General features: G+C 40.2%; 1 protein-coding gene across 1 annotated transcript; it reads left to right on the forward strand.

Moving 5' to 3' along the window:
• The first annotated feature begins 2,428 nt into the window (after window positions 1-2,428).
• Window positions 2,429-24,587, forward strand: LOC129095926 (noelin-2-like). Its single transcript, XM_054604539.1, has 8 exons — window positions 2,429-2,587; window positions 9,469-9,618; window positions 12,257-12,412; window positions 17,187-17,406; window positions 17,932-18,038; window positions 22,537-22,713; window positions 22,805-22,978; window positions 24,184-24,587. Exons 1-8 carry the CDS (start codon window positions 2,444-2,446, stop codon window positions 24,502-24,504), a joined length of 1,449 nt encoding a protein of 482 aa, XP_054460514.1. The 5' UTR covers window positions 2,429-2,443; the 3' UTR covers window positions 24,505-24,587.
• The last annotated feature ends 2,335 nt before the right edge of the window (window positions 24,588-26,922 follow it).

Below are 26,922 nucleotides of genomic sequence, written 5' to 3' on the forward strand. Positions count from 1 at the left end.
GTCTGTAGCTGCAAAGCATGATTGAATACAGTGAAATGTACGAAGCACTACCTCTCTGAAAATCCCAAATAAGTATTTTTTGATTTCTGTGATTGGAGTTTTATGACAGTTTGTACATGAGAGATCTCTGGGGTCTATCCGACCCCATTCATGAGAAACTATGTACTGTTTATATCCCTATCCTTTACTTTAACATATTACTTTTTAGCAGATTAAATAAATATATACATTATTTGTTTGTGCATAGCCCATGTAGCATTTACAACTATTTATATTTCCTTATTTGGTGTATTAACAATGCGTTATGGTCATTTACGTATTTTGTCACGTTCATTAAATGCCTATGCCCAGTTTTTGGCATAGACTCAGTACTTTTCTGCACATTTAGTTTTGATAAGGTGAGAACTTTTTTTTAAAAAATGTTTTAAAGAGTTGAACAGAGGACATCGGTTGATTTAGCTTTTTTTTTTTTTTTTTTTTTTTTTTAAATACAGTGGTAATATGGTGGTTTCCGTGGGAACAAGGAAGAGAAGCCAATGTCACAAAACACAAAGGTCAATTTAACATTTCACTGAAGACACCAGATGACTCTAATTTTCACAGGTGCACATTTTTGTACTTGAATCTTTTCGGGCTCAACTAATGATTATTTTGATTATAAATGAATCCACCAGTTGGTTCATTACTTAATCATTTGGCACATGAATTGACAAATAGTACCAAAAAGGCCATCATAATTCCTAAAACCTTAAGTTTCAAGTTTTTACTATCACATGACATCACAGACAAAAAAAAGGCAAATCTTCACAATTGAGAAACAGGAATCAGAGAAGTGTGGACATGTGTGATTGAAAAATGATTTAAAATGTTAATCAATTATCAATATATTCAGTCTACCAATCAATAAATCGACTTAAAGTGTTTGTCTTATCTTTATCTTATTTTTGTCAGGACCAAATTACAAAAGAATAAAATGACTTGATTAAAATGAAGTCTTCTTGAAGCAGTCAGTATGCAGACTAAAAACAGCTCCATTGAAAAATGTGTCTCTTTGTGAAGTTTAATCTGCATTGTCATTACAAAGTAGAAGTTGATGCATCCTTGAATGCATTGTGTCACTTACTGATAGTATAAAGTTAAGTGTATTGATTTTTTGTAGACTAAAATAAGTATTTAGTATTTACTGCATACCCTTATTATGCAGTGTGGATGTGGGGTAACTCTGCAGCGGATTTACTAGCTCCTTTTGATCTGCAGTCCCTTGGCAGGTCGACATACAAACACTCCAAAATTCTCTAGTGGCACGTTGGCTGGATGTTATTTGGGGAGTTTGTTGTCTCCATGGAAACGATGCAGACAGATCAAATAAAACATCATCTGAACATCTTGTACTTCATCTCAAGTTTGATTCAATTTAATGTGAGACAGCTTGCATACAGAATTTTAAACTTGGACAATGGGACTTGGAGCCACATGGGGGCAGTGTTGCATCAGTTTGCAATAAACACAACACAAACACAGATCAGGAACAGGTCAATATAGAGCTTTGTGCTTTCATGTAGCTATTTTGCATTTAATCAATTTAAAGGGAAATAGGGGGAAATGGACAGAGAGGATAGAGGGAATGTGATCACTGCAATTCAGAATAAAATGTAACATTAGAGGACAGAAATATGAAGAAAAGGAGTATGGGTAGGAAAGGAGAAAAGAGGATAATGTTAAGCTGGCTTACTTCGTCTTTTATACTGTCCGCTTGTTCATTTAGGAAACATTGTTCAGGAGGAGAATGTGCTCATGTGATGGAGAAGTTGAGAGAATAGATGAGAGCATTAGTGAGAGGGAGAGATGGACGAGTGTGTCTGAGAGAGAGAGAGAGGGAGTGAGGGAGGGAGTGTGGAGGGAGAGGCAGAGAGTTAGTGGATAAATGAGAGAGCAGCGCTGGCTCAGCCACAGCTTCTTACTGCCAGGGGAAGGAAGGAGTCCAGGAAACACACACACTCACACACACTCACTCACACACACTCACACACACACACACTCACACACACAGATCAGTGGGACCTAACCATCCAGGAGCATCTCCTGCAGCCTGAGCCGAGCGTTGGATGTTTGGACTTGATGCATCTTCACATGGAGGCATCTGGAGTGACTTGTGCTCCAGGATTTATTCTCTAACCTGTGGCAGTGCAGGAACGCAGACTTCAGCAGTGGGACCATCCTGGTTGTGTTTTTTTTTTTTTTTTGGGGGGTGGGTGGGGGGCGGGGGGGGGATTCTAGAGCTGAACACTGACCAGCGTGAACAGAAACGTTTTACCTGTAGCGTCATGTTGTTTTTTAGCATGACTGCTGTGAAGAGTTTGGACTGTGTGTGAGAACCAGACAGAGTTTCTGTGTTTGTGTGTGTGTGTGTGTTGTGTTTGGATGCGTGTGTGTGTGTGTCAGGATGAGTGTTCCCATGTTAAAGATTGGTGCGGTGCTCAGCACTATGGCTATGGTGACTAACTGGATGTCCCAGACTCTGCCATCGCTGGTCGGACTCAATGGAACCGTCATCTCCTCTGAGGGCACACATGAGCGGATCGTCAGTGTATGTATTCTGTTTATACACACTAATGACAAACACATTGTATGAATTATTATTTTTCCAAAGCAAAAAGAATGTGCTTTTTGGAGTCCCCAGAAGTTAATCTTTTTGCATTCTCTCAATATGTAACAGAAGAGATCTTTTTGTCGACCAGCAGCTTAAGGTATCTTGTGTTCTTTCAATGTGCACACACTCGCATTCTTCAATCAGCTGAACAAATCAACACCCACTCTCTGAAAAAGATAATTACATGAGGTTTCTAATGTGACATTCTTTGCATTTTATTAGAGAAATTGCTGCTTTTGGATTGCTGCAGAAAACCTAGACAATCAAGATTTTTTTTTTGTGGAAATCAAGTGGAATTTAGAGATGAACACATTCAGGAACATTTAGCCTACATGCAGCAGATTTATGATCTGTTCATTGGTGCAGAAAATAGAGAAAAGAAGGAGAAGAAACACAAAAGAAAAGACGCTTAGAGGAACAGATAAGTGTGTTGCCAATATGAAGAATAAATAGCACTAATGAGTAAATAAATAAATAATCTTCTGTGTTTATATGAGTCATAAAGAACACATGTACAGTATGCACCAACTGCTACACACACACACTCTCTCACACACACACACACACACACACACACACACACACACACACACACACACACACACACACACACACACACTCGTAATAGGATTGCTCTCTCTCTCTCTCTCCCTGACTTACTGGGGTGATATTTCTCCTGGGAAAGGCTGACTCACCCGGGGACAGCCAGCAATTTGTTGCCTTGGCAACAACCTGACATGTAGATGCTGGACCAATGCACATACAGGTCTCTTAACTCTATATATATATATATATATATATATATATATATATATATATATATATATATATATATATATATATATATAAACCAGGTCTGTGTGTGCGTTTGGGTTTGTGTGCACGCTTGGGCTTTGCATGATTTAGCTTTCTGGCTCGAGAGGCACCTCACAGCTGCTGTGTGGTGGTACTTTGCAAGTTCAGCAAAGTGCATGCAGTCTCATGCAAGTAGACGCCTACACACAAACTGGGACACTCAGAAAAACACAAACACACACACATGAGATGGCTGAGAACAGATGGAGATGTTAGAGGTGCAGGGTTGCTACTTCAGGCTACTTCAGGCAATGAGAGACAGAAATTGACTATACATAATGTATATATGTATATACATTATGTATTGTCAATTTCTTATCGATAACATTAGCTCTCTATTTTGACTATTTATCTATTACTTTAAGCAGATAACAGGCTCAATTTGTAGATACGTCTCTTTAAATCAAATAGTTTTTATCTTTCGATGTACTCATTAGAATTAAAAGGGCTGTCAAAATTGGCCCAATATTACGTCCTTCTAAAAAAACACATAGGTTCGAACTATTTGAATATCTTTAACTGAATTCGAAACAAAATCAGTTGAATTGTATTGCTTTCTATTGGAATGTCCTAACGTTTTGTAAAGAACTTTTGTTGGACGCCCTGTTTCTATTTATTCCCTTTGCTCGCTTTGGAGCGGCGCCTTGGACGAGGAATAGCTGATTCCTGATGTTGAAATGAGGAGTTATCTATACTATACCTCCTTATCTGTACAATACTTACTAAGACCTAAATAAATGTCTGGAGGGAGACCACCGTGAAGTTGAAAGTTTCCTACTTGCTGTTTGCTATATTGTGTTAGTAATTTCAAGTAAAATTTACAATATAAAACATGTGTTTCTGTTTAAAAAGTACAAATGTAGGAAGTTAGAAAGTACTGCTTAACGATTATTTTAAGTGATAACATCTCAGGTCTGATCTCGAGCTCTCAGCTGATAAAATACGAGGTTTGTTTACATGACGTAACGTAGCGCTTGTTGTTGTGACACGGTGTCACTCTCTCTGCGTCAGAGAACCATCATTACACTTGTTGTTGAATTATTCCTCGTTCAGCTTGACCTAACATTGCATTACATTTTCAATCAATGAAACAGGCAAGTGTGAACGCTGTCAGGTGGTACATTCAGAATGAAGAAGTGGTTTTAGCTTTTATTTTTCATAAATTTGAGTATATTGAAATTTAGAAAATTTGTTGACAGTCTTATCGGGGTACAAGTATTGGTTGTTGACAACATGTAGACGTTTCGATTTTTCTGTGCGCTGTTACACTTGTTTGTGTACTGTTTGTTGTCCTATCTCTACCACCGTCTGTTGGTTCTTGCAGTAATTTAGCCCCGTTAGCTCTCTACACTCTCTCTCTATTTGCACTGATCACAATCAGCTGAGCCACCCGAGTAGATTTTTATCATTTCTCCCTTGTGTGAAATGAGCCCTTAGGTGCCGTATGTCCTCCTCTGTTTAATTACATCGAGCAGTCGGCACAAACGATGCTTATATTCTCATCACATCCACGTCCTCCTGTTTGAACCCCCACCCCCCCATTGCCACCGTCAGCTCTATTGTAAATGGGACTTCAAGGTTACCACACCAAACCCAGCTGATTGATTTATCAGACGTTTCCCTCCCGGCCTCCACCCCCTCCTTCCCCCCTCCTCCCGTTCCTACTCTTGCGTCTCAATCGTCCCAGCTTGCTCCTCTGTCGTTATTCTTTATCAGGGTTTGTAGGGCAGCTTTACAGACAGATTACTGTGACAGGCTGCTGTGTGTCAGGTTGAGATCAGACGTACCTTTACGCTGTTCCTAAATGTTAACTCTGCTGTAAGTAGGTCAAACTGAAGACCTGGTTTTCTAATTTAATGGGTTGTGAATTGGGTCCAACGCTTGGACCTCAGGGAACAATTTCTGTCTCCTCAGTCCTACCTAATGAGGTCCCAAATAACCCCTAAAAAACAAAAATAAAAGAAACACGTGTCATTATATAACAACATAGGTAGTATTTTAGAACTATTGATAGATTTTTGTGTACTGTAGCCTTGAAAATCACATCAACAAACACACGTTGTCATTAAAACAGTATTTGCACTCTTCTCCCATCTAGATTCCTGTATGTAAAATAGAAATACCAGTATGTTTATAGAATTTAGATATTTTTTCATAGAGAGCCATCTGAACTTACGCGGCCTGAATTTTCAGAAGGTCGTTTGAAGTGGTAGACTTTCAAAAACTAGATTTAAAACCTGCAATGTCTGATTTAGCTGCTTGGAAGCAAAGTAAACAAGCCGTAAACACAACACTGACATCTTATCACTTTTTATGTTGGTATTGCAAACTTATCAGTATATTAACACATTTGCATTCAGCTGGAGTTGTGCCACATGATATGTTAAGTAAAATATTCACTCTCTTTTAGCTCTGGTTTTGGTCTACACCAACTCCTGAGGCTAATATCTTTCTCTTTAGCTGCTAAAGGCTCCACTCTGTTCACCAGCTAGTGGCTAACTGTGTCTGTTTGGGTTTTGGTGCCATGCAGGCAGCGTACAGTCATTTTTTAGAACCTTTTTGCTAAAAACAGCAGCAGGAAAAAAATGCTTTGAGAGAGGTGAGGGTCCCTGTTAATTTGTCTCTACGAGTGACGTCTTTCACAAACAAAAAGTCACGTAATCCAGTGTTTTTTATAAAAGTATCGAAGTATCGATTATAGTATTATTTTATGTTGTTTAGTTTTTCAGCTCTCCAAAACACATGTTGGATTGGTATTAGCAGGCACTAAAATTCAAGGTTAGACCTTAACATTGGAGCCACCATGGATAATTAATCAAGCCTCTCTGGAATCCATCTAAATCTTCTGTCAGTCATGTGGTCTAATCAATAATTTACCTGAAATTCAAGAGAATGAAGTATCCTTGTGGTACTGATGTTCACGTTTTTGCCAAGGTTTGGAACATTTAAATTGATGAAAGTTTTTTGAATCTTGTATGCTTTCATCTCCTATCTGAATTAGTTAGCCTTAAGAAATCAACTTAAATAGAGTTTTTGAAAAATTTTGAGAGGAGACAAAAGCCTAAATCCCACCACATAAATTCAGATAAATGGTTAGTCAAAGATTTCATTGCAATGAATTCAGTCATATTTTAATTTCAGTATTTTACTACGTTAAGGTGACAAAATAATAGAATATTCAGTTGATATTCAAGTCAGTACCTTTATTCACTGAACAAAATTATCAAAGCATCACTTTTGTTTTTGCTCCTATTTTTCACGAGTTGAAATAAAAGATCTAAGACACAAAAGACTTGTTTTTCTCAAAAGGATGCACAAAATGATTTAATCCTTAGTTAGTCTGCACCTCTCCTTTGGGAAGATCCTCGATCCACTTTAAAGGTGTGACACATCAAGGTTCTGCTTAAACAGCGTGATTAATACACAGGTGTGCTTTGTCACAAGTCTGAAATGTGTATTTTTATCTTTAAAAAATACATTCATCAGGCACTAAACTACGACTAGGGCTACAGATTGTGTGATCGCAGTGGGAGGGGAGATTTGTTGGGCTGATTGGTTTTACAGCCTAATTCTCAAAAATGACATTAGAGACGGCTAATGGGAGAGAAATGAGCATTTTATTCACAGGCAACAGCTCTGGTGGACATTACCGCACGCCAGTGGCACGCTGCCTCAAACCTTGGGACATCTGCGGCGTTGTGTTGTCAGATTAAACTGCACATTTCAGAGTGGCCTTTTAGTGAGACCAGCCCACTCACACCTGTGTAATAATCACTCTGTGTAATCAGCATCTTGATGTGCCACACCTGTCAGATGGATGGGTGATCATGGCAAAGGAGAAGTGCTCACTAACACAGATTTAAACAAATTTTGATGAATCTCTTTTTTATTTCAACTCATGAAGCCTTGAGAGAAGGCAGCGCATACCTGACTTACCTGCTTACCTTTCACAATAAAAGCCCTAGACATATACGCTGTGTAACTGTTATCCAGAGGAAGTAAAATTCACTCAGAACATTTTGCTAAAAGGAAACTCAATGGAACAGCTAACAGTAGCTTAGCTTTACAACAATTTACCTCAGACGGACGGTTAGACGCTGCTCTTGGTCAATGGAATTTGCGTCGCTGCTGATATGAAAAGTTTGAATGTGAAATTTTGACAGGCTTCATGTTTTTTTAAATGTGCCAAGGCCTTAAGTCGAATGTTTGTTTTTTTGTTGTCACAAGAAAACATGCAGTTGGTCGATGAAATGTGTATTTAGTGTGGGAATGAAATGGTACCAGAGGGTAGAAGCAAAGTTGTGCATTTGTATGGACTGTGAGTAGAGTAGAAATCATCTTTTTTGTCCAGATTACTGGGCTCTCTGGGGAGCTGAAGACTTTTTTTGCCAAAGAGAACAGCAGCTCCGTCTGTGGATGCCGAGGGTGGAAACTCTCCAGTTCTGCTGCTAGATTTCCTGGACACAGGAATGGGGACGACGTCACAGCTGATTCTAGCTGAAACAAATATCTGATTCAGACACAGCTGTCTGTTGTGCAGCCAAGTACAATAAAATGCAAAGAGCATGCACTCTCCTTTTCAATGTTAATAGACACTTAAATCACAATATGTTCCCAGTGAAAAGCTCCTGAAATCCTGCTCAGATTTACCAGTAAGGTAGAAATAGACAATATTTGTCCACCCCTCTAACAACAGTCTGACCTGAATAACATGCTGAGATGCTGGCAAAAGCACAAAAAAGAAAACTGCTTCAGTTACATGACTCATTGGGTCTTTTTGAAAAACACATTTTTACAAATAACAAAAAAACAGCAAAAAATAGGACATGCAACCACTTCAAGGTTCTTGAATTAAAGCTTAAAGAGTCACTTCATGTTCGCCGTAAAGAAGCACAGCATAACTCGCCTCCTTATTAACGTTAAGTTAAAAAAAATTTTTAACTTAACTTTTAAAAAATTATTCCTGCACATGCCCCCTATATAGTGAACCCCTCTACTGATACTGTATGTGCCTTTAGAACACATACTGTATAAGCCTGAGGGATGTGACTCAGGGCAAAATATTCCTTTACAGGCTTGCCACTGGTCATGGAGCTGGTGGTGTTTTAACACGGTTGAAGCGCATTTGATGAATTTACAGTATGACATCTGAGCGAATTGTCTCATTTTGGTCAGAATGACTGGACAGAAATGGACACATTTTTATATTTTATAGATCAAATCAAGCTCCAATAATTCAGAGGTAGCTGTGGACAAAAAAGGGATTTTGAAAAGTGTTCATCAGTGGATATTACAAGCTTGGCATCATATTACACAAGCTATATTTTAAACAAATGCCAAACAAATGCTCACTTTGCATAATCTATTGATTACTCTCTCAGTTCGGCAAATTAATTCTATAGGATGTAAAAAATAAAATTACCATATCACCATTAAGTTGAATACATTTTTATTTATATAGCCCAATATCAGTCCCAGAGTCCATGGTTTCCTTGTTTCCTTGTTTCATCTAATGAGTAGTCAACCAGCCAAAGATATTCAATTTGAATTGATTGATTTTGAAGTTGCCAATTGTCACATTTAAGAAGCTGGATCAGTGACTTTTTTTGCCATTTTCGCTCAACAAATGACAGATTTGACGATTTTTACAGATATATCCATTAACTTATAAGACAGTATGAAATATCACAGGAAAATGCCTTAGAGGCCATAAGTGTTTTCTCGAGGAAGTGTATTGTCAACAAGGTAGAATGTAAAACCCAGACTGAAATGCTTTTACAAAAGTGCATGTTTTAATTCAATAGAAATAGCGTTGATAAAATGTGAGCTTTTGACTACAACAAACAAACAAATAGTACTTCCCTCAATTTACATTGCTTTGCTGACCTTCTCCTCTGTTGAATGCACGGCCGACATGGTTCTCCTGCAGTGACTTCATTAACTCAGAGCTTGTTTGTGTGCAGGGTTTGTACCCGGGCTCCGAGGAGGGCTGGCAGGTGTACAGCACGGCTTCGGATCCTGATGGCAGGTGTGTTTGCACGGTGGTCGCTCCGGCACGAAACCTCTGCAAACGAGACCCTCGGAGTCGACAGCTACGCCTGCTGACTGAACAGGTGTGTGTGTGTGTATCTGTTTGTGTTTGTCTCTTGACTCTGAATGCATCACTGCATGTTTCAATGGTCAACATTGCGATGCAGCGCAGGGGGAAAGGCAGCATACTGGAATGAAATATTCACTGGACTGTCTCTTTGTTTTGACACTTGCAGAAGCACACATGAACAGACAGATTTCACTGACAGATGTATTCCTGATACATCAGTAGCTGCATCCTCTAAAGACTCCCAGTCATTTAACATGCCGAAAGGGGTTTAAACTGACAGCTCTACATTATAAAGTGCATATCCGTACGAGTGTTTTTATGCATGAATGTTTAAGAGCTCATGTATAGTACGTGTGTGTGTTCATGTGAGGGTGTGCTTTGGGTTGCGTAAGCACTTTTCTCTCAATGCATATGTGCGTCCTGAGAGAGAAATAAAAGTGATTTGTGACAGAAGCTGATGAATTATTGAGCACCATCAGGCCGGCAAAACATTTCCCGAAGCATGCACCGACAGCGAGGCTCACACATTGGGATCTATACTTCCTGTGTTCTCGCCAAAGTAAAAGTGAACCACGGCACACTAACGATAATAACATCATGAGGGGTTATTTTCATTCCCTGCTGGTTTTTCACCCTGTACTCAACCTCACATGAAAAGAGTAAAAAAGAAAAAAGATGAACACTATCTGAAATAACTCACCTCTCCTCCTCCTCCTCCTCCTCCTCCTCCTCCTCCTCCTCCTTCTCTGTTCCTGTTGGGAGGCTTCTGTATTTATGAATCTTAATTAGCTCAGCGTGTCTCTGGAAGTGACACCTCCATCCTGCTGTGAGTGTGAATGTGTGTGTGTGTGTGTGTGTGTGTGTGTGTGTGTGTGTGTGTGTGTGTGTGTGTGTGTGTGTGTGTGTGTGTGTGTGTGTGTGTGTGTGTGTGTGTGTGTGTGTGTGTGTGCTCCTGTAAGGGGTTTACGCGTGTTTTGCTCAGATTTTTCCACCTTGGCATGTGTTTCAGTGGGAGATGTGAGTGTGGGGTTTTTTGGTTTTTGTTTTTTTTGCCTGGGTGTTAGTTTGTTTGTTTGTTTGCATATCACTTTGGGATAACTGGGTCATTTTCATAATAGATTGTCTATTTTTTTCATGCTTGTTTTTCCATTAAAAAGGAAAAGAGATCTGAAGTATCTGTTAGCATTTCAGGGTGGTTAATGAGAGGAAGCGTGGGAGTCTTTGTTTCCTCAGAGCAGACTAGGTGAGGATCTCATGTTTTGAATGGATCTAATGAGAAATATGATAAGTGGGACTTTGCATCATGTTCTTGAGCCAATAATATCAAATGGTCGTTTGACCCTCAAACACAGAATGCACACAGACCTCTTTTTGTTTCATTTGTCCTATTTTGGAGTCATCTGTCACTGATTTCTGTTGCCTCTCCTTTGAAATTGAGATGGGAGGGATATTTTCCTGTAGTGCTCACAGCTTTACAAGATATCATAAAAATTCAGTAATAATGTGTCTTTCCAGAATCAGATCACCAGATGAACACGAATGACTTCCCTTGGTGCCTTAACTTTACTCATAAGGTTAACATTTTTAGTTCATGGTGAAATATGCTACGAATATTCAAGTTCCCCAGTGGAAAAGTATTGATAACGTCGATGATCCCTTGAATTTTCTCCACCATCGGGTCAAAATTTGAATTTGCACAATACTTTGGTTGAAACTGATGACATTCCCATCAGCCTCAGCTGTATAGTATGTATTGTATTTGGTGCTAATCAGCAAATGTTTGCCTGCTAATAGGCTAGAGCAAGATTAGAATATTTTACCTGCTAAAAATCACCATGTCAGCATAAAGCCTCACAGAGCCGCTGGGTAGGCTGATGACTCTAAATGTTGTTGATTAGATAATTAAGTCAATATTGTCACAGTGACACAGTAATCAAAATCACTTTAGTTTGTCTCCCAACAAACTTATTTATTTAAATATACACAAACAGACAGAATTATTACCATTAAGTATAAGATATCCAAAGACCTGTAATGAATGCACATAGTATATCATGCACAATATCTGACACAGATTCCATCCATTTTTTTTAACATCTGGTGAGTATTTTCTTTTCCAAAATCTGAGGATCATTTCGGCAGCTATGGCAACCCCTACCTTTTATTACTTTGGGCATTTTTGTTTGGTCCAACAGCACTTCCTGGGTGCATACACACCGATTGTTAGAATTATCTGAAACTGAAATGAAATATCTGGACTGCAAATAATAAATAGTCCCTCTGTGTTCTGTAGATTAGATAAAAAACTGTGACAATATGAGTTTCTAAATAGTAAGTAGCACATATGAAATTTCCATTTTTGTCTCTATTGCAATAGGGCAGATAAAACTATCTGCGTGTGAGATACCATACGTCTTCTTTTTGCAAGTTTGAGTGGACCTACCCTTTAAGTATTCCATCAAATCAACACACAGCCATATTGAACCACAACAGGTGTTTGGAAACAATAACAGGTGGCAGTAATCAAACAACAGCCGTAACCAATCATAAGCATTTCTGGGGATGCAGGATACTCACAATAATCCCTCATCATATCAACCGTCTGTGTGTGTGTGTGTGTGTGTGTGTGTGTCTGTGTGTGTGTGTGTCAGGTTCAGAACGTGAGCCAGTCCATGGAGGTGGTGGACCTGCGGACGTCCAGAGACCTGCAGTACGTCCGAGACTCTGAGCCCCTGCTGAGAGGAGTGGACGGACGTTTACACACTTACGTCGCCAACCCCCGCACTCTGACAGCTAAGGGCCTGCAGGTAAACACACACACGCACACACACACACACACACACACACAGTCAGACAGTCAGACAACAAGACGCACAAAGTGTAAGACAGCCGCTGAAGGGAACACATAACCTTTGGTGTGAAAACATTGATTTCACGCATGCCAAGCTGAAGTTTCCTGCCCGCACTCAGACAAGCGAGCATCCTTCATGAAGGGGACAGAATCTGTCTTGAAGCTGTCGATTCACTGGCTTCATGTCCGCTGTGTAAAAGTGTCACATGGCTTTGAACAGAAGGTGCCAGCAAAACTGCAGCATCACTGCACACATTAAGACTTCAAGCTGTCCAAAAACATTTAAAAAAATAAAAAAAGAATCTGTCTGGAATTAATCTCACATTTTAATATTAATGATGCTATTTACATAATGTTTACACACACCAAAGCAGAGGGGAGTTCATGTCAAGCATACATATTTCTTTTTTTCAGTTTGGTGTCAGTGTTTTAAATTAGCAGGAGAGAAGATAAGAAGGCTGAATAACTTGCCTTTTATTGAGGGGGAATCTAAATGTGTTGTACCTCTTAAATTTGGAGTATTAATCTCATCAGTGTGTGTTTCCTGCCATAATACCACTGGCAGGCGTCTCTGCCAACTACAAAAAAAAAAAAAACAGCATGCAAGTGGAAGATTATCTGAAGAGCTCTAGAGAGTGTGGATCTCAGGAATGAGGAGCCAATGTGATCCAAACAGTTAAATCAGCTGTGACATTGCTGGTTCAATGTCTGCTTGTGGCAGCTGAGGAATCCTAATGACACTGAACTGAGAGGTAGTAAAACCCTGTAAACTGTTTACACTTATAACTTCACCAGTAAGCATTGATTTGGAGATTTATGTCTTGTTGGACTTGAACGTGATAAGTGGGATGAATTTGGGTGAAAAGTTAAAGTTTTGGGGGGATCTCGAGGTCACATGTAATAGCTGTTTTGACGGCATTTCAATGACTATACTTCAGCCTGTAGTTTGGATATGCTTCACATTTAAGTATAGTCATTTTCAAATATATTTAGAACGAATTTAAATTAGAAGTCTGGATGTCTTTTGATGTGCAAATCACCAATTCAGGGCTTACTGGGTCTCTAATATATTTTTGGCCAGACATCACACAATGAGCTTAACGATGCGGTCAGACCCAAATACTCCCTTAAGTGAGGAAGGAGGCAAAGATATTCACTTCTGCACTTTAATTGACTCATAACCCGTTCACCTTGCATAAACTTCAAAGTGATTGAACTGTCAGATGAGATGTTTTTCAACTTGTTCAGTAAGTAAGTAAGTATTAATGCTGATACTATTGTCTAAACTCCAGTGGCGTCAAAAATAAAAAAAGCCATTAACACAGTGTTAAAGGAATAGTTAAACATTTTGGGAAATTTGATTGGTTTGATTCTCATATCTGTATAGTAAACATGAAGCTACAACCAGAAGCCAGTAAAATATTTTAGCATAAAGACTGGAAACAGGGGGAAACAACTGCCTAATACACTTCACAAATAACTCACTAATAACCTGTTTGTTTAATATATACAAATGCTGAAGTGTAAAAAAAACATTTGCCGTTTTATTGGATGTTGATTCGAACTGTTTCTTTAAAAACACATTACCGTTAACAGCCAACAAAATACTGATTCATTTAAAAATTGAATTAGAAGTTCACAAATCCAACATTATCAGGGCTGGGTATCGACTGAAATAACTTAAGTTATGAAACATCTACACCTAAACAATCCCTGCCTTTCGATCCTTTTTGTTCCAAGATTTTGAAAATCCCTACCAATCACTGCAAGCGTTCTTCCATTTAATGCGACGTGTGATTGGACAAATATCGCAGCTGCTACAACCCATACAGTCTGTGGTGTTGGGATGTTGAGCAAGCATCAAAATGTTCAAAACTATGGCTATTATAATACATGTCTGTGGCCTCTGACATTATTAAATGAGGTATAGGTGGTATTTGCTTCCATTCACATGAAGGTTATAAAATGAAGTACTCTTTCGCTAATGGTATCACTTTAAGGGTTCTGGTATCGGTGCTAGTTTGGCATTTTTTAAACTAAACCAGGCCCTTAACATTATAGAATAATATATCAAATATTTAAAGTCATGAGATGCCATATGACCCAGACAAAGGCTCCATAAGGGGTCCACAAACAAACACACACACACACACACACACACACGTACACATGCACAACCCTTTATTTCCCAAATACACAGCATTTCTGCCTCCCCATAAACCCATTCTGCCTTTCATCTTTTGCCGAGCATCTTCTTAACAACACCACGGGGCTCAGGGGTCTGTTTTTAAGTTTGTATGCAGTTAGCCTGTGTGTGTGTGTGTGTGTGTGTGTGTGTGTGTGTGTGTGTGTGTGTGTGTGTGTGTGTGTGTGTGTGTGTGTGTGTGTGTGTGTGTGTGTGTGTGTGTGTGTGTGTTTGCACGCACGCTTGTTGCTGCTTGGGGGTTTTCACAGTCATAAGCTTTTGCCTTTGCACTGAGAGGCAGAACTGGTGAATATTTATGCAATGTGCAGCTACAGTAACTTTATCAATAACTAAACAGTGTTTTATCCCTGGGGGGGTAACAGGGGGGATGGAGAAGAGGAGGTCAAACAGAGAGATTAAGATGGGCTCATGGATGGAGGGCTTCAGAGACGTGGAGGAGAAAAGGGGAGGAAATAGAGAGAAAGAGATGGCTTATTGCTTATTATCATTTTCCCCTGTGGGAGAGGAGGGATGAGAGGACTGAGCAAAGGGGAGTAAGAGGGGAGGTAAAGGTTAGGCAGAGAGAGAGGGGGAGATAAAAGAGTGAAACCGGAGGGGAGAGATTAGAGGGAGATTAATATGAAGGAGGGGGACACATGGCAGGGGAGGGATTAACGAGGTGAAGTGTTTACTATTTAACAGGCCGTGACATTTCCAGCATTTTGCAGAGATTGATTTTAATGCATATTAATGAACTTACAATTATATGCAAATAATGATGCCAGTACCAATCAGGCAGGATGAAGTGGCCAAATGTAAGGTCAAACCAAGTATTCACAGGATTTTCACACTATTATTTTACTACCTGTAGAAAATGGTGACAAAAAAGCGTCAGAAAAAAAGTATTACGGTCCTGATTTGAAGATAGCAACGACTCATGTGTCAAGTGTTTGACTGACTGCCAAGTCTGTTTCCTGGATGTGTTGTTGTGTTCGTGTGCGCGGGTGTGAGATGTTCTTACGAGATGATAAGGTTTTTTCTTCGTCTTTTAACACTTCTTTTAATCCTTTTTTTTCTCCATATCAAATCCAACTCCTCTCTTCACACACGGCAAGCTGTTTTTTCGAGGGTGAAAAGACATCAAAGTGTCGAGACTAAAAGAGGAATAAAAGGAGTATTTTAAAATCCTTTATGTGTCATTTATGAGACATCTGTCGGGCATATAATGTAAACACTAAATATGAATCTTTCTTCAAGATGATCGCAGAAACAGTTCTCTCCATCCACACTGGCTCAAATTCAGCCAGACAATGTTTAAAAAAATATCAATTTACCGTGATAGAAAAGCTGTCTTTAGCGGTTGATTGGAGGCCTAAAAGATGCAACAGAATTACTCGTCTTTCCACTTGCTGCTGCTTATCTGGGTCGCAGTGCCAGCACACAGGCGTACTTTTCCTTCATCCACATCTCCAACCTCCTGCGAGGCGTTCGGGGGCCAGATGGGATACGTCGTCCCTCCAGTGTTTCCTGAGGGCGCTTTCCATTTCTCTAACTTGGCTCCTCCACTTCCCTCACTTCCTCGCGCCAGAGTTCCTCCCAACGGGGTTTAGGAGAGAGGGAGAGAGGTGTGAGGATGGAGACAGCAATTATTCACGACGGTCAGCATCTCAACTGTGTTGAGAAAAAAGCACCTGACGACTGCTGCTCCAGTACTGATTAAAGATCAGTTGCATTTTCAGTGTTTGATGGATTATCAGCAATACAAAAAAAACAAGCACAAATAGATTGTATCTTTTAGTTACTTTTTAGATTAGTTCTATAATCTGTCTGTGAAAAACTAAAGATACAGTCACTCTTATACTTTCTAGGCTCAGGCTGATATTATAGGACAATAATAACTGTGACAGTGTGTCTGTATATTTCTCCTGAATGAGCCAACCTGCACTTTGAACAAGAAAAATATTAAAAGACGAAGAGAACAAAATGAGCTAAAGTTGCAAGACAGACTTTTATGGTTCATTCATCATTCAGATTTTACTAATCCATTTTTTTTTTTTTACATTATGAATAATGAATAACAGAGCAGTAGCTGGTGCTTTTATTCCTGTTTGCACAAGTAGTTTGTCTCATCTACACTATTTAAAACCATGCAGTGACATTGATTTCAGAGTAGAGTCTAAAAAAGGTCGTCTTCCTCTTACTGTGTCCTGTCGGCTGAACTATCGTTTGCACAAGACACAATGAAAGGTTGATGCTTTCTGGTAGAAATAACATAGAAAAAAATCCTGTGGTGCAGGATGGAGGAGGAGAGGACAGGAAGCCCAATTAGCTGAATGGAAAGCACCTTGAGTCTTTTCACTGCTCTCTTCATCCACAGGGAGGAAGTCACACTCGGAGGGCGTCCTGACCAGACACATAAACTACCTCAGCCGGCTGTGAAGGCGCAGTGGCTTTACTCCGAGAGAGAGAGAGAGTTATATATATCAGTGCGGACAAATCCATCTTCTTATACTTCCCCCCTTCATGTCTTTAATGCGCCCTGCAGGAGTTAAAGGGCCAGATGTCTCAGCTACGACCCCTCCTGTCGGTGGTGGAGCAGTACAGACTGGACCTGCAGGCCCTGGCCACCCTGCGACTGGAGCTGCTCAACCTGTCCATCATGCTGACGGCCATCCAGGAGGAGATCGGAGCGTACGACTACGAGGAGCTCCAGCAGAGGGTTTTACTGCTGGAGACGAGGCTGCACAGCTGCATGAACAAACTTGGTACGGACAATAATACGCTGAATAATACACAGAAAAAGTTTTACTCACGCTGCATTCCAATTAGATTATACACATGAAGAAGAGTTTATTCTAACGAGTTGTAGTTGGCCTGTGAATAAAGGTGCATGTGGCTTTGGAGGGGCTTTTTTGTAACTGATCAAATATCCCTGTTGATATCACCAGAGTTAGTTAACAGAAAAATTGCGTTATGAATTCTATGGACATTTACAAGGAAGGATATATTTTCTGGTACGGAAACGCATTTCTTTAACAGTACATCCTTTTTAGCACAAACCTATTTTACTAGACTTCAGTGAGTTTTGTTAAATTGAAAAGGAGATGATAAACAAGCTGGCCAGGTTACCTTGACAAGTCAACATCACTCACTCCAATCCGCAAAACATGAGCACACATTGTTACTTCACTTCCATTATCTTCACTATTTTGTTCCTGCAAATATAAAACTCACTCTTTTTCTAACATTCGTTCCAGGTTTAACGTGTTACGTCCATCCTTTGTTTTCAGGTTGTGGTCGCCTGACTGCAGTAAGTATGCCAATCACCGTGAGAGCCTCGGGGTCCCGCTTTGGCTCCTGGATGACCGACGCAATGATTCCCAGCTCTGACAGCAGGGTAAGTGTGCAGTGTGTGTGTGTGTGTGTGTGTGTGTGTGTGTGTGTGTGTGTGTGTGTGTGTGTGTGTGTGTGTGTGTGTGTGTTGCAGGTGTTGTAAATGTGTTCTTAAGGTAGTTAAGCTCTATTTTTTTCTTAATGCATTTTTTTTGCCTTTCTGTCTCCTTTCCAACACGACTCCTGTTTGCACTTTGTCTTCCACTCGCTACGAGCTTCACCCATTTCACACACACACACACACACACACACACACACACACACACACACACACACACACACACACACACACACACACACACACACACACACACATTCGGGTGCATATTAAGCCAGTTGTCAAGGCGACTGTCTCCCAGTTGCCAGGTGTGATTTATATCGCCATGGTGACCCTTGCCTGTTCCCTATTAGAGCTTCTCCCTGGTGATGGGAAGGAGCTGTACACGGCAGCAGAGGTGTTCCAGTTACTACCCTCTGTTTCCCAGTAACCAGTGTGACTGTCACAGATATGGGTCGCGGCTCTTTCCTGATCCCAGTGTCTGTTTATATATTTGTCCAAAGAATAGGAGGCTTTTTCTGTCTCCGTGTGTTAATGCCGTATACTAGACACATCCAGTAAATTGTATTTCTGTATTTGTGTTATAAGCAAGAGAGGGAAACTAAAAAGCTGTAATCTGCTGAAATCATTTTTATCATGATTTACTTCAATCTTGAAGGAACCCTGTGGAGATTTCTCATAAACAAACTTATTTTGTTTACTTTTAGTGTTTCCTACCAAATAGCAAAGTGTGTTTCCTTAAGGCCTAACTTATTTATTGATCGCATTTCCTTCCTCCATAAACAATTACAGAGATTTTTTTTTTTTATGTTTTCAAACCTGCATATTTGAAACCGTTTATGTAAAGCGATTTCGAAGATGGCGCTCTGTTCATTCTTTAACAAAGTTGTACATACAATACGAAGATATTGCATTAACAGCAATTTTTCTCTCTAAAGGAAAACAAGCACATATGTTTGCTGTGGGCGCAGGTGACTTAGGCAGCCTTTGATATTTTAGAAATGTCGTGATTATAATTCTGTGTTCAAACTATGAGCGACACCCCAACGACCACAAGTCATTTTAAATGTAAGCTGGTGACATTAAGCTACAAAGTGAGGAAAACAATTATTTGATAGGTCATTTTATCTTATTTTACAGTAAAAAAAATCAAAAAATATAAACTCTCAGTGAATTTTCAAGCTGGACAACCTGTATTTTATCAGTTGAACTAGTTACACATACAAACAAAAACACACTGCAAGTCATTCTCAAACATCCTTTGGTATCCATGACTACAGTGTCTGCACAGGGTCCCAGTTTGGCATTTATGAATTCTTCATTAGCTCATCAGTGTGTGACTTTGTGCACACATTGTACTTCACACACTTACACTCACACACACACACACACGCATGCACACACCTGTCGCTGTCTGTGAGAACAGCTGCTGAGGTGTGGATATCCCCTGATCAGTCAAGATGTCTCTGCTGGAAGTGTGAGAGGGAGAGGGAGGAGAGAGAGAGAGAGAGAGAGAGAGAGAGAATGGGGCCTGTTGGTTGAGGAGGTGTGAAGCTGGAATGGAAGACAGGAAAATGAAAGAGTGGGTGGACAGAAAGAGGAAGAAACAAAGAGAGAAAGGGGAGAAGCGGGAGAAGGTTGATCAAAAGAGCAACAGTCGGGACAGACAGAGAGGCAGGATGTGAAAGAAGCATGGAAGGTGACGACAAAGATAAAAAACAGAGAGGAAGAGAGGGAAAGACGTGTTGTTGCTGTAAATATTAAAGACAGTTTTTTTTTGTTTGCTGTAATCCTTCTTCTTCTCCATACTAACTGTAAATAGTGATCCCTTCATAGTGTAACACCCCTGTAAGAAATATGGGACAACATCTGCAGTTTACAAAAGTTCAGCTGAAGTTGTGATGAGGCTTTGTCATTCTGAATGAAACAAACCAAGCATCACAATGCCACATATAAGAATTATAAATTCTTCTTCTTATCATTTTTAGTTTAACATGTATGTTTTTTCATTTCCATTCAGTTTGCTTGACACACTTTGTCTCTGTGACCTACATGGAAGCACGATTTCCTCGTCACTAAATTACCAATCAGGATTGTACATTTGCATATGATTAGCCAACGAAGTGCAATTTTTTTGCTGTAGTAGATACACAATTTTAACAGGATTTCAAAAGCCGAACTACGGTTAAACCCAAATGCTATGCTTAGTATAAGCAATTTATATATAAGATAAGATAAAATAAGCTAAAATAATCCTTTATTAGTCCCGCAGCGGGGAAATTTACAGGATTACATCAGCATAGAGTATAGTGCAAACAAGAGACATTGTAAAAAAGTAAAAAACGCTATATATTTATAACGCAAACTAAACTCAAAGGCACGTAGTGTAATGCTTTTCTTTGTTCTGGACCAACTGAACTGAACTACAGGTGTCAAAGTGACCTGATGAAGTAAAAAACATGGCACAGGTGATGATACCAACTTGGTTTTTCCGACGAGCTGAATTTAACACTAAATATGAGCACAAAACCAGAGATGTGGATTTTGTTCTTTAACTTTTCATATGTAGTTTCACTACGAAAGGATCGCCTCACGGCATGCAAGTATTGTATTAGGACAGACGAAATCTGAAAATATCCTCTAGGCAAGTATGGGAGTAGTCCAATTGCGAAGGAGCAAAAAGAAAACGTGGCAACAATCTGTAAAAAAAAAACTAAGGTGTTAATTTCAAGAAACAGCAAAAAAAACAAAAAACTCCCTGCTCACTTTTTAGCATGCGCCGTTCGTTGTATAATCAGCGTCTGGGGCTTCTTTATTTAGAGCAAATGGTGCATTCAAATGGGAGACGATTACAGCTGCCAGGATAGAAAGGGACTCCAGATCCTTTGAAACACAGTTTTAAAGGGAATTAAAACTGAGAAAGCTTCATCAGATTAGCTGGTGAAGCAGGGAAACAATTGGTTGGAACGAGAAGTATTTAGAGGAGAGAGTGTTGGTGGTGGTGGAAAGAGAGAGGTAGAGCAATCGGTCTGATTCATTGTCATTGCAAACCTCAAGCCAAGTCTCATTTAAACACTGTTATTGAAGGCCCCTCAGACTCACTGCAATCAGTTCCCTTTGTCTGAGCGAACCCTAATTCAATGGGAATTTTAAATATTACAACTACAAAATTAACTGCAAAAAGCCACTGCGGGAGAGATTTTCTTTTCTTTGACCCCCGACAGAAAGGATCCTTTTCATCCGGTCCATCTTTTCTCCCCTCTACTTTTCTCTGTTTGCAGAGGGAATAACAAGCATCTTTTTCAACAACAATGCTCTCTCCTGCCAGCACTCTCTGCTCTTTTCTTTCATCTATTTCACCTCTCGTCCCTCTTTGGATAATTAATCCTCCATGCTGGCGATGCGCAATTTTCCTCCCATCTCGTTTCTTCCCCTCTTGGTCCTCTCTCGTTCTCTGTCTGTTTGTTCCTCCAGGGATCTCTGATGGTTATGGACGATGAAGTAGAGAACCATCTAGCAGGTTTTATTAGCTGTATTGCTAGAGATTCTTAATTAATAATTGTTAACTCTGTGTGGGTTGAAAACTGTCTCGTTTAAGAAAAATATGGACTTGATGGCTACACACATGACCTCATGCTGAAAGACCGGGCTTAAGCTGCATGGCCCAATAAAAACTTGGCGTCTTCGGCAGTTGATGATTCATGCAGAAATAAAATAAACACAAACTCTGTTTGGATGCTCATTATAGTAAAACATAACCTACTTGCATGAGCAACACATAGTTATGCTTCGATGTCCATATTTTCACTTTGACGAGAGGATGACCAATGTGTTTGATAAAAATAACACTATCTTGTGTAACAGGTTTGGCTGGGGTTGCTGGATTTCCCAAAATGCAATAAAGAGCAAGACAGAGACGCTAATATTAATCTGAAAATCTCAGATTGAGCAGCAACCAGGACCATAGACATGTAGTTAATGCAGAGCTCCATTGGTCTTAAAAGTAGTACTGCAGGTTAGGTTACTTCCGGATATGCAAATGATTAGACTCTTCTTCCTGTATTTTTGGTTTCTAAAAAACTTTTTAAAAGGCACAACCCTCTAAACTCATTAAATATCACTCATACCTTTTTAGCATGTGGAGAAATCAAAAGCCAGACAGACCAGCTGCGCCTTGTCACGGTTACTAAGCTATGATTAGACAACCGCTGTTCGGTCAGTTTAATGGTTTGCTGTCACTGATTTCATTGGCTTAAGATATGCAGTTAAAGTACCAGCCAAAAGCCAAACACCATGTCGTTATCTAATCAGGTTGCTGGGGAGCATGGTGACCATTATGTGTCTTTGTAAATTTAAAATAATTAAATGCTTGGTGGGTATTAATTTAGCCTCCTGCATACAGAGACTAGATAAAGAATTAACCGTCTCCTTCCTCCTCCATCAGGTGTGGTCGATGGACGGCTACTATAAAGGCAGGCGTGTGCTGGAGTACAGAACCATGGGGGATTTCACAAAGGGGCAGAACTTTGTGCAGCATCTGTTGCCCCATCCCTGGGCGGGAACCGGCCACGTGGTCTACAACGGGTCTCTCTACTACAACAAACACCAGAGCAACATCCTGGTAGGAGACTGGCTGGAGTGGAACCACAAGAGAAGTAACAGTTTGGTAATCAGATGACCAGAGTGAGAGTCCCTTTGTCTTGTCTTTCCAGGTTCAGTACCATTTCCGCTCCCGCAGCGTGTTGCTGCAGCGGAGCCTGAGTGGAGCCGGATACAACAACACCTTCCCCTACAGCTGGGGAGGATCCTCCGACATCGACCTCATGGCTGATGAGATGGGACTCTGGGCCGTCTACACCTCCATCCCCAACGCTGGAAACATCATGGTACAGGCTGCGTGTCTCTTGTGATAACTGAACAAAATAAAAAGCAAAAGAACATGGAGATAATATGTTCACTCTATTTGAAAAAAAGGGACATTTAGTGTTAACTGATTAAATTAATCCAAACCCACTGAAGTGTTTGTTTCAGTCTGGAGTTACTGCTGTCAGCAGCTTTGCTTTATCTAACAGAAGTCATAAACTCCCACGGTTTTTAAAAAGCCATTAAAACAGCTGAGGCAAATTGCTACATTGAATAATGTAATCTATCATAATGAACATTGTAGTATTGTAGTTTTACATAACATGATTTTATACGCCTAATTTTCTCTTTTCTTTTTAAAAGCCTGTGCTTATACCTAGGGGACAAGAAGGGGAGGGTGTGTGTGTTTGTGTTTTACCCACCTTGTGGGGACATAAGTTTGATTACACAGTCACATTGTGGGGACCTGCATTCCTTTTGGGGACAAAATGGGGAAAAAACACAATAAAGCATTACGTTTTAGGTTTTTACATTTGATTTACAGTTATGGTAAGGGTTATGATTAAGATGGTGGCGGTTATGGTTAGGGTAAGTCTACAGGAAATTAATCTAAGTCAATGTTATGTCCCCAAAAGTCATGAAAATACGACTGGTTCTGTGTGTAAGTAACTTCTGCTTAAAGTTCAACTCTCCCACTGTACAGTGATTAAAAAGAAAACACAAAGAATCAGTAGACATTTAACTTACATGTACATAATGATTTATTCATAAGGCCGTTGCATTTGTTCACATTTTTTCCACTCAGGATTTTTTTTTATTAGCTAATTCAAAATGTGCAGAAAAACAGGTGGATGGAAACCCTTTTATGGCATAGCAACTAAGCACAGCAGGTCTCTCAAGCTTTGCAAGACTGATAACATAAATGTAAATGATAATAAACATATATTTGACATTTCTGCACTGCAATTGCTTGTTTCTTACCAACTTGCATATGTGCTGATACAGATATTTCTACAGTGAGCTAATATGGGCAGATTTATTGGCCTTGTTGATGTTTAAAAAAGATTGTACATTTTTCATTCAATTCAACAAACGTGGGATTATAAAAACAGGAGATTCGAACATTGTTGTCTTACACAAAAGCAGCTCACCTCATTTTTTAAAACTATGTGAACTGTTTCATGATCTTGCGATCTCTTTGACCAGCAATCGCTCTCTGTTTTTACAGGTGAGTCGTCTGGACTCTCGCTCGCTGGAAGTCCTCCGGAGCTGGGACACGGGGTTTCCCAAGCGCAGCGCAGGGGAGGCCTTCATGATCTGCGGCACCCTCTATGTCACCAACTCCCACCTGGCCGGCGCCAAAGTACACTTCGCCTACCACACCAACTCCTCCACGTACGAGTACACCGACATCCCCTTCCACAACCAGTACTCCCACATCAGCATGATGGACTACAACCCCAGAGAGCGAGCGCTGTACACCTGGAACAACGGACACCAGGTGCTCTACAACGTCACACTGTTTCACGTCATCAGGAGTGACGGATAGATCGACACAAAACAAATGTTTAAAAATAAAAATAAAAAGAGAGGGAGGCAATGGGTCATTCCAGGATACTGCAACTTACGCACAAATGCACAGACACACACAGACACAGACACACACACACACACACACACACACACACACACACACACACACACACACACACACACACACACACACACACACACACACACACACACACAATGGCCATTCATGTCAACGGGGAAATGATTGCTGTCTGTGTTTGAATTTGAATGACCTGAAGACTGCCACAGCTCACTGAGCTAATAACTAAACACAAAACACAGTTGTGGAACACCAGCCTAAAGGCCACAGTCGAGAGTTTTCATCAGAGCGAAGAGGAAAAATTGAACTGCTTCTGCTACGGAAACGCTGATGGAAAGAATTTCAGACAGTTCGCGCTCATCCATATTCTGTTGCGTTTCATTCTACTTGTGTCTCCAGAAGTGATTTTGGAAGTTGAGGTCGTATCATCCCAAAAATAAAAAATAAAAATGCAGCTCGTGGCCTGAATTTTAAGTCGCTTCAAACCTCGAGTTCCGACGAAGGACCTGACGGAGGTATTCTGGGTTTGTGATGTGAATCGTGGACGTTTTCAGTCAGCATGGTTGTTCATTCAATAAACATTTCTGTCAAACTTTGTCTAGACTGTCTTCTCTGTTTCGGAGCAGAGAGGTGAGGTTCTTACCTTGTTTTTAATATTTAATTTGTCCTGACAGAAAACAGGTTTGATTTTATTTTACGACCTTTCAACAATGGCTCAAAGATAGACCATAAAATGTAAGACCCCACCAGTAAGTGACAAAGGTTATTGCTACATAAACAAGAATAGCTTACAGATTCAAGGAATCACACCTCAAAACAAGGAAGTAAAATGCAGAGGTCCTACCACAACAGGAATACCTCCAACCCCAAATACAGAGTAGAGTAAATAAAACATGATAAAGAGCTTTTTGCCGCGGGGTAGATGATCTCTCTCTTCTCTCTCTCCACTCTGCCATCTGTCCTCAATAAGCTCGGGTGTTCTCCTTTGACTGTCAAGGTATTGAGTGGTGAGAGAAAGATGTTTTAGAGGAGAGAAAAAAACAAAAAACAAAGGTCAAGGAAAACGCCGACAGAGGGCACATAACTCTCCCACGCTGTCCACCTCGGGGCAGGGAGATTCACTTTAAAAAGAGACACAGTTGATCATGAGCATCAAGGCTGCAGTCAGTGATGTTAAAGTCTTTTATGTTGTCTGTGAAGACTTTGGTTACCTGACTTTAAGGCAGTGCCACCTACGAGGCAACTTTAGTAACCCTTTAAAAACGCCCCAAACCTGAGGAGAAGAGTTCTCTTGTGCCTGGTTCAGACACATTTTGAAATGTTAACAGATTTAAAAATGATGGTAGGCCACAGACCTAACGACATGTTTAACTTGTATAACACTTTAATCGTTAGAATGCACCAGAGGGTTCAATCAAGATGCAGGACCACACTCTTGGCGTTGCAGAGTGGTGATTTCAGGGACTGATTTCAGAGACTGGATTCCACCTCCAGAATAATATGGAGGTGGATGGATGGATGTTTTGCACCGAAAAGAAAAACAAAAGAAAATGGATGGCTGAAAAGGCGTCTTGCACGAAATTAAACTAGCACTCAAGCTTGTCCTCGTGCAACCGTCCTACCTGGCTACGAGAAAAAAGTTCTATTCGTGCTTATTGGCACCTATTTTTCTGGCACAAACGACGACAGATATGAAGGGAAACACACCAGAGCACATTATTAAACAAGTAGAAAAAGATGTGACTGTAGAGGGAGATGATGAGACGATAAACAAATAAGCTCTTTATCGAAAAGCTGTTTCACGCGCATTTTTGACAATAATAATTCAGCACTATTTTTGGGACACTGGAATAAATAGGTATGAACAAAATCGTGTCAATTGTTCAGACTAGGTGGTCATTCTGTTGGGTTGTTTTAAAACACAAAAGCACACCAGTCTTTGTAAGTATTTCCAACATGAACCCATTATCTATCAGACATTAACATTCGACTACCAGGTTGAAAACAATGCCCAAATTAGATGATGATATAAACATGTTAGATAGCGTCATAGAATGTACCGAACACCGTGTGTTCAGTTGCTGCGTTGCTCGTCCCAAGAGCTCAAATAGAGAATAACTGTGAGTAGGCTGAGTGCCAGGCAGACACCCCGGGCAGAACTGTCTTAATCAAAAACACTGAAAAGTAGCAGCTGTGTTTCGCACGGCAAATGTCAGAACCACTCACCTCAGAAAAGCATCAATAACCTTTCAGTGGATTTAGTTCGCCGACACACACGTTGCATGAAAAGATGGCTTTTGAGTCTTTGCCTGGAGCTCTCTTTGAAGTCACAATCCAAATGATCACTGTTAATTA

The sequence above is a fragment of the Anoplopoma fimbria genome, chromosome 9 (genome assembly GCF_027596085.1).
Source record: "Anoplopoma fimbria isolate UVic2021 breed Golden Eagle Sablefish chromosome 9, Afim_UVic_2022, whole genome shotgun sequence".
Classification (NCBI taxonomy): Eukaryota; Metazoa; Chordata; class Actinopteri; order Perciformes; family Anoplopomatidae; genus Anoplopoma; species Anoplopoma fimbria.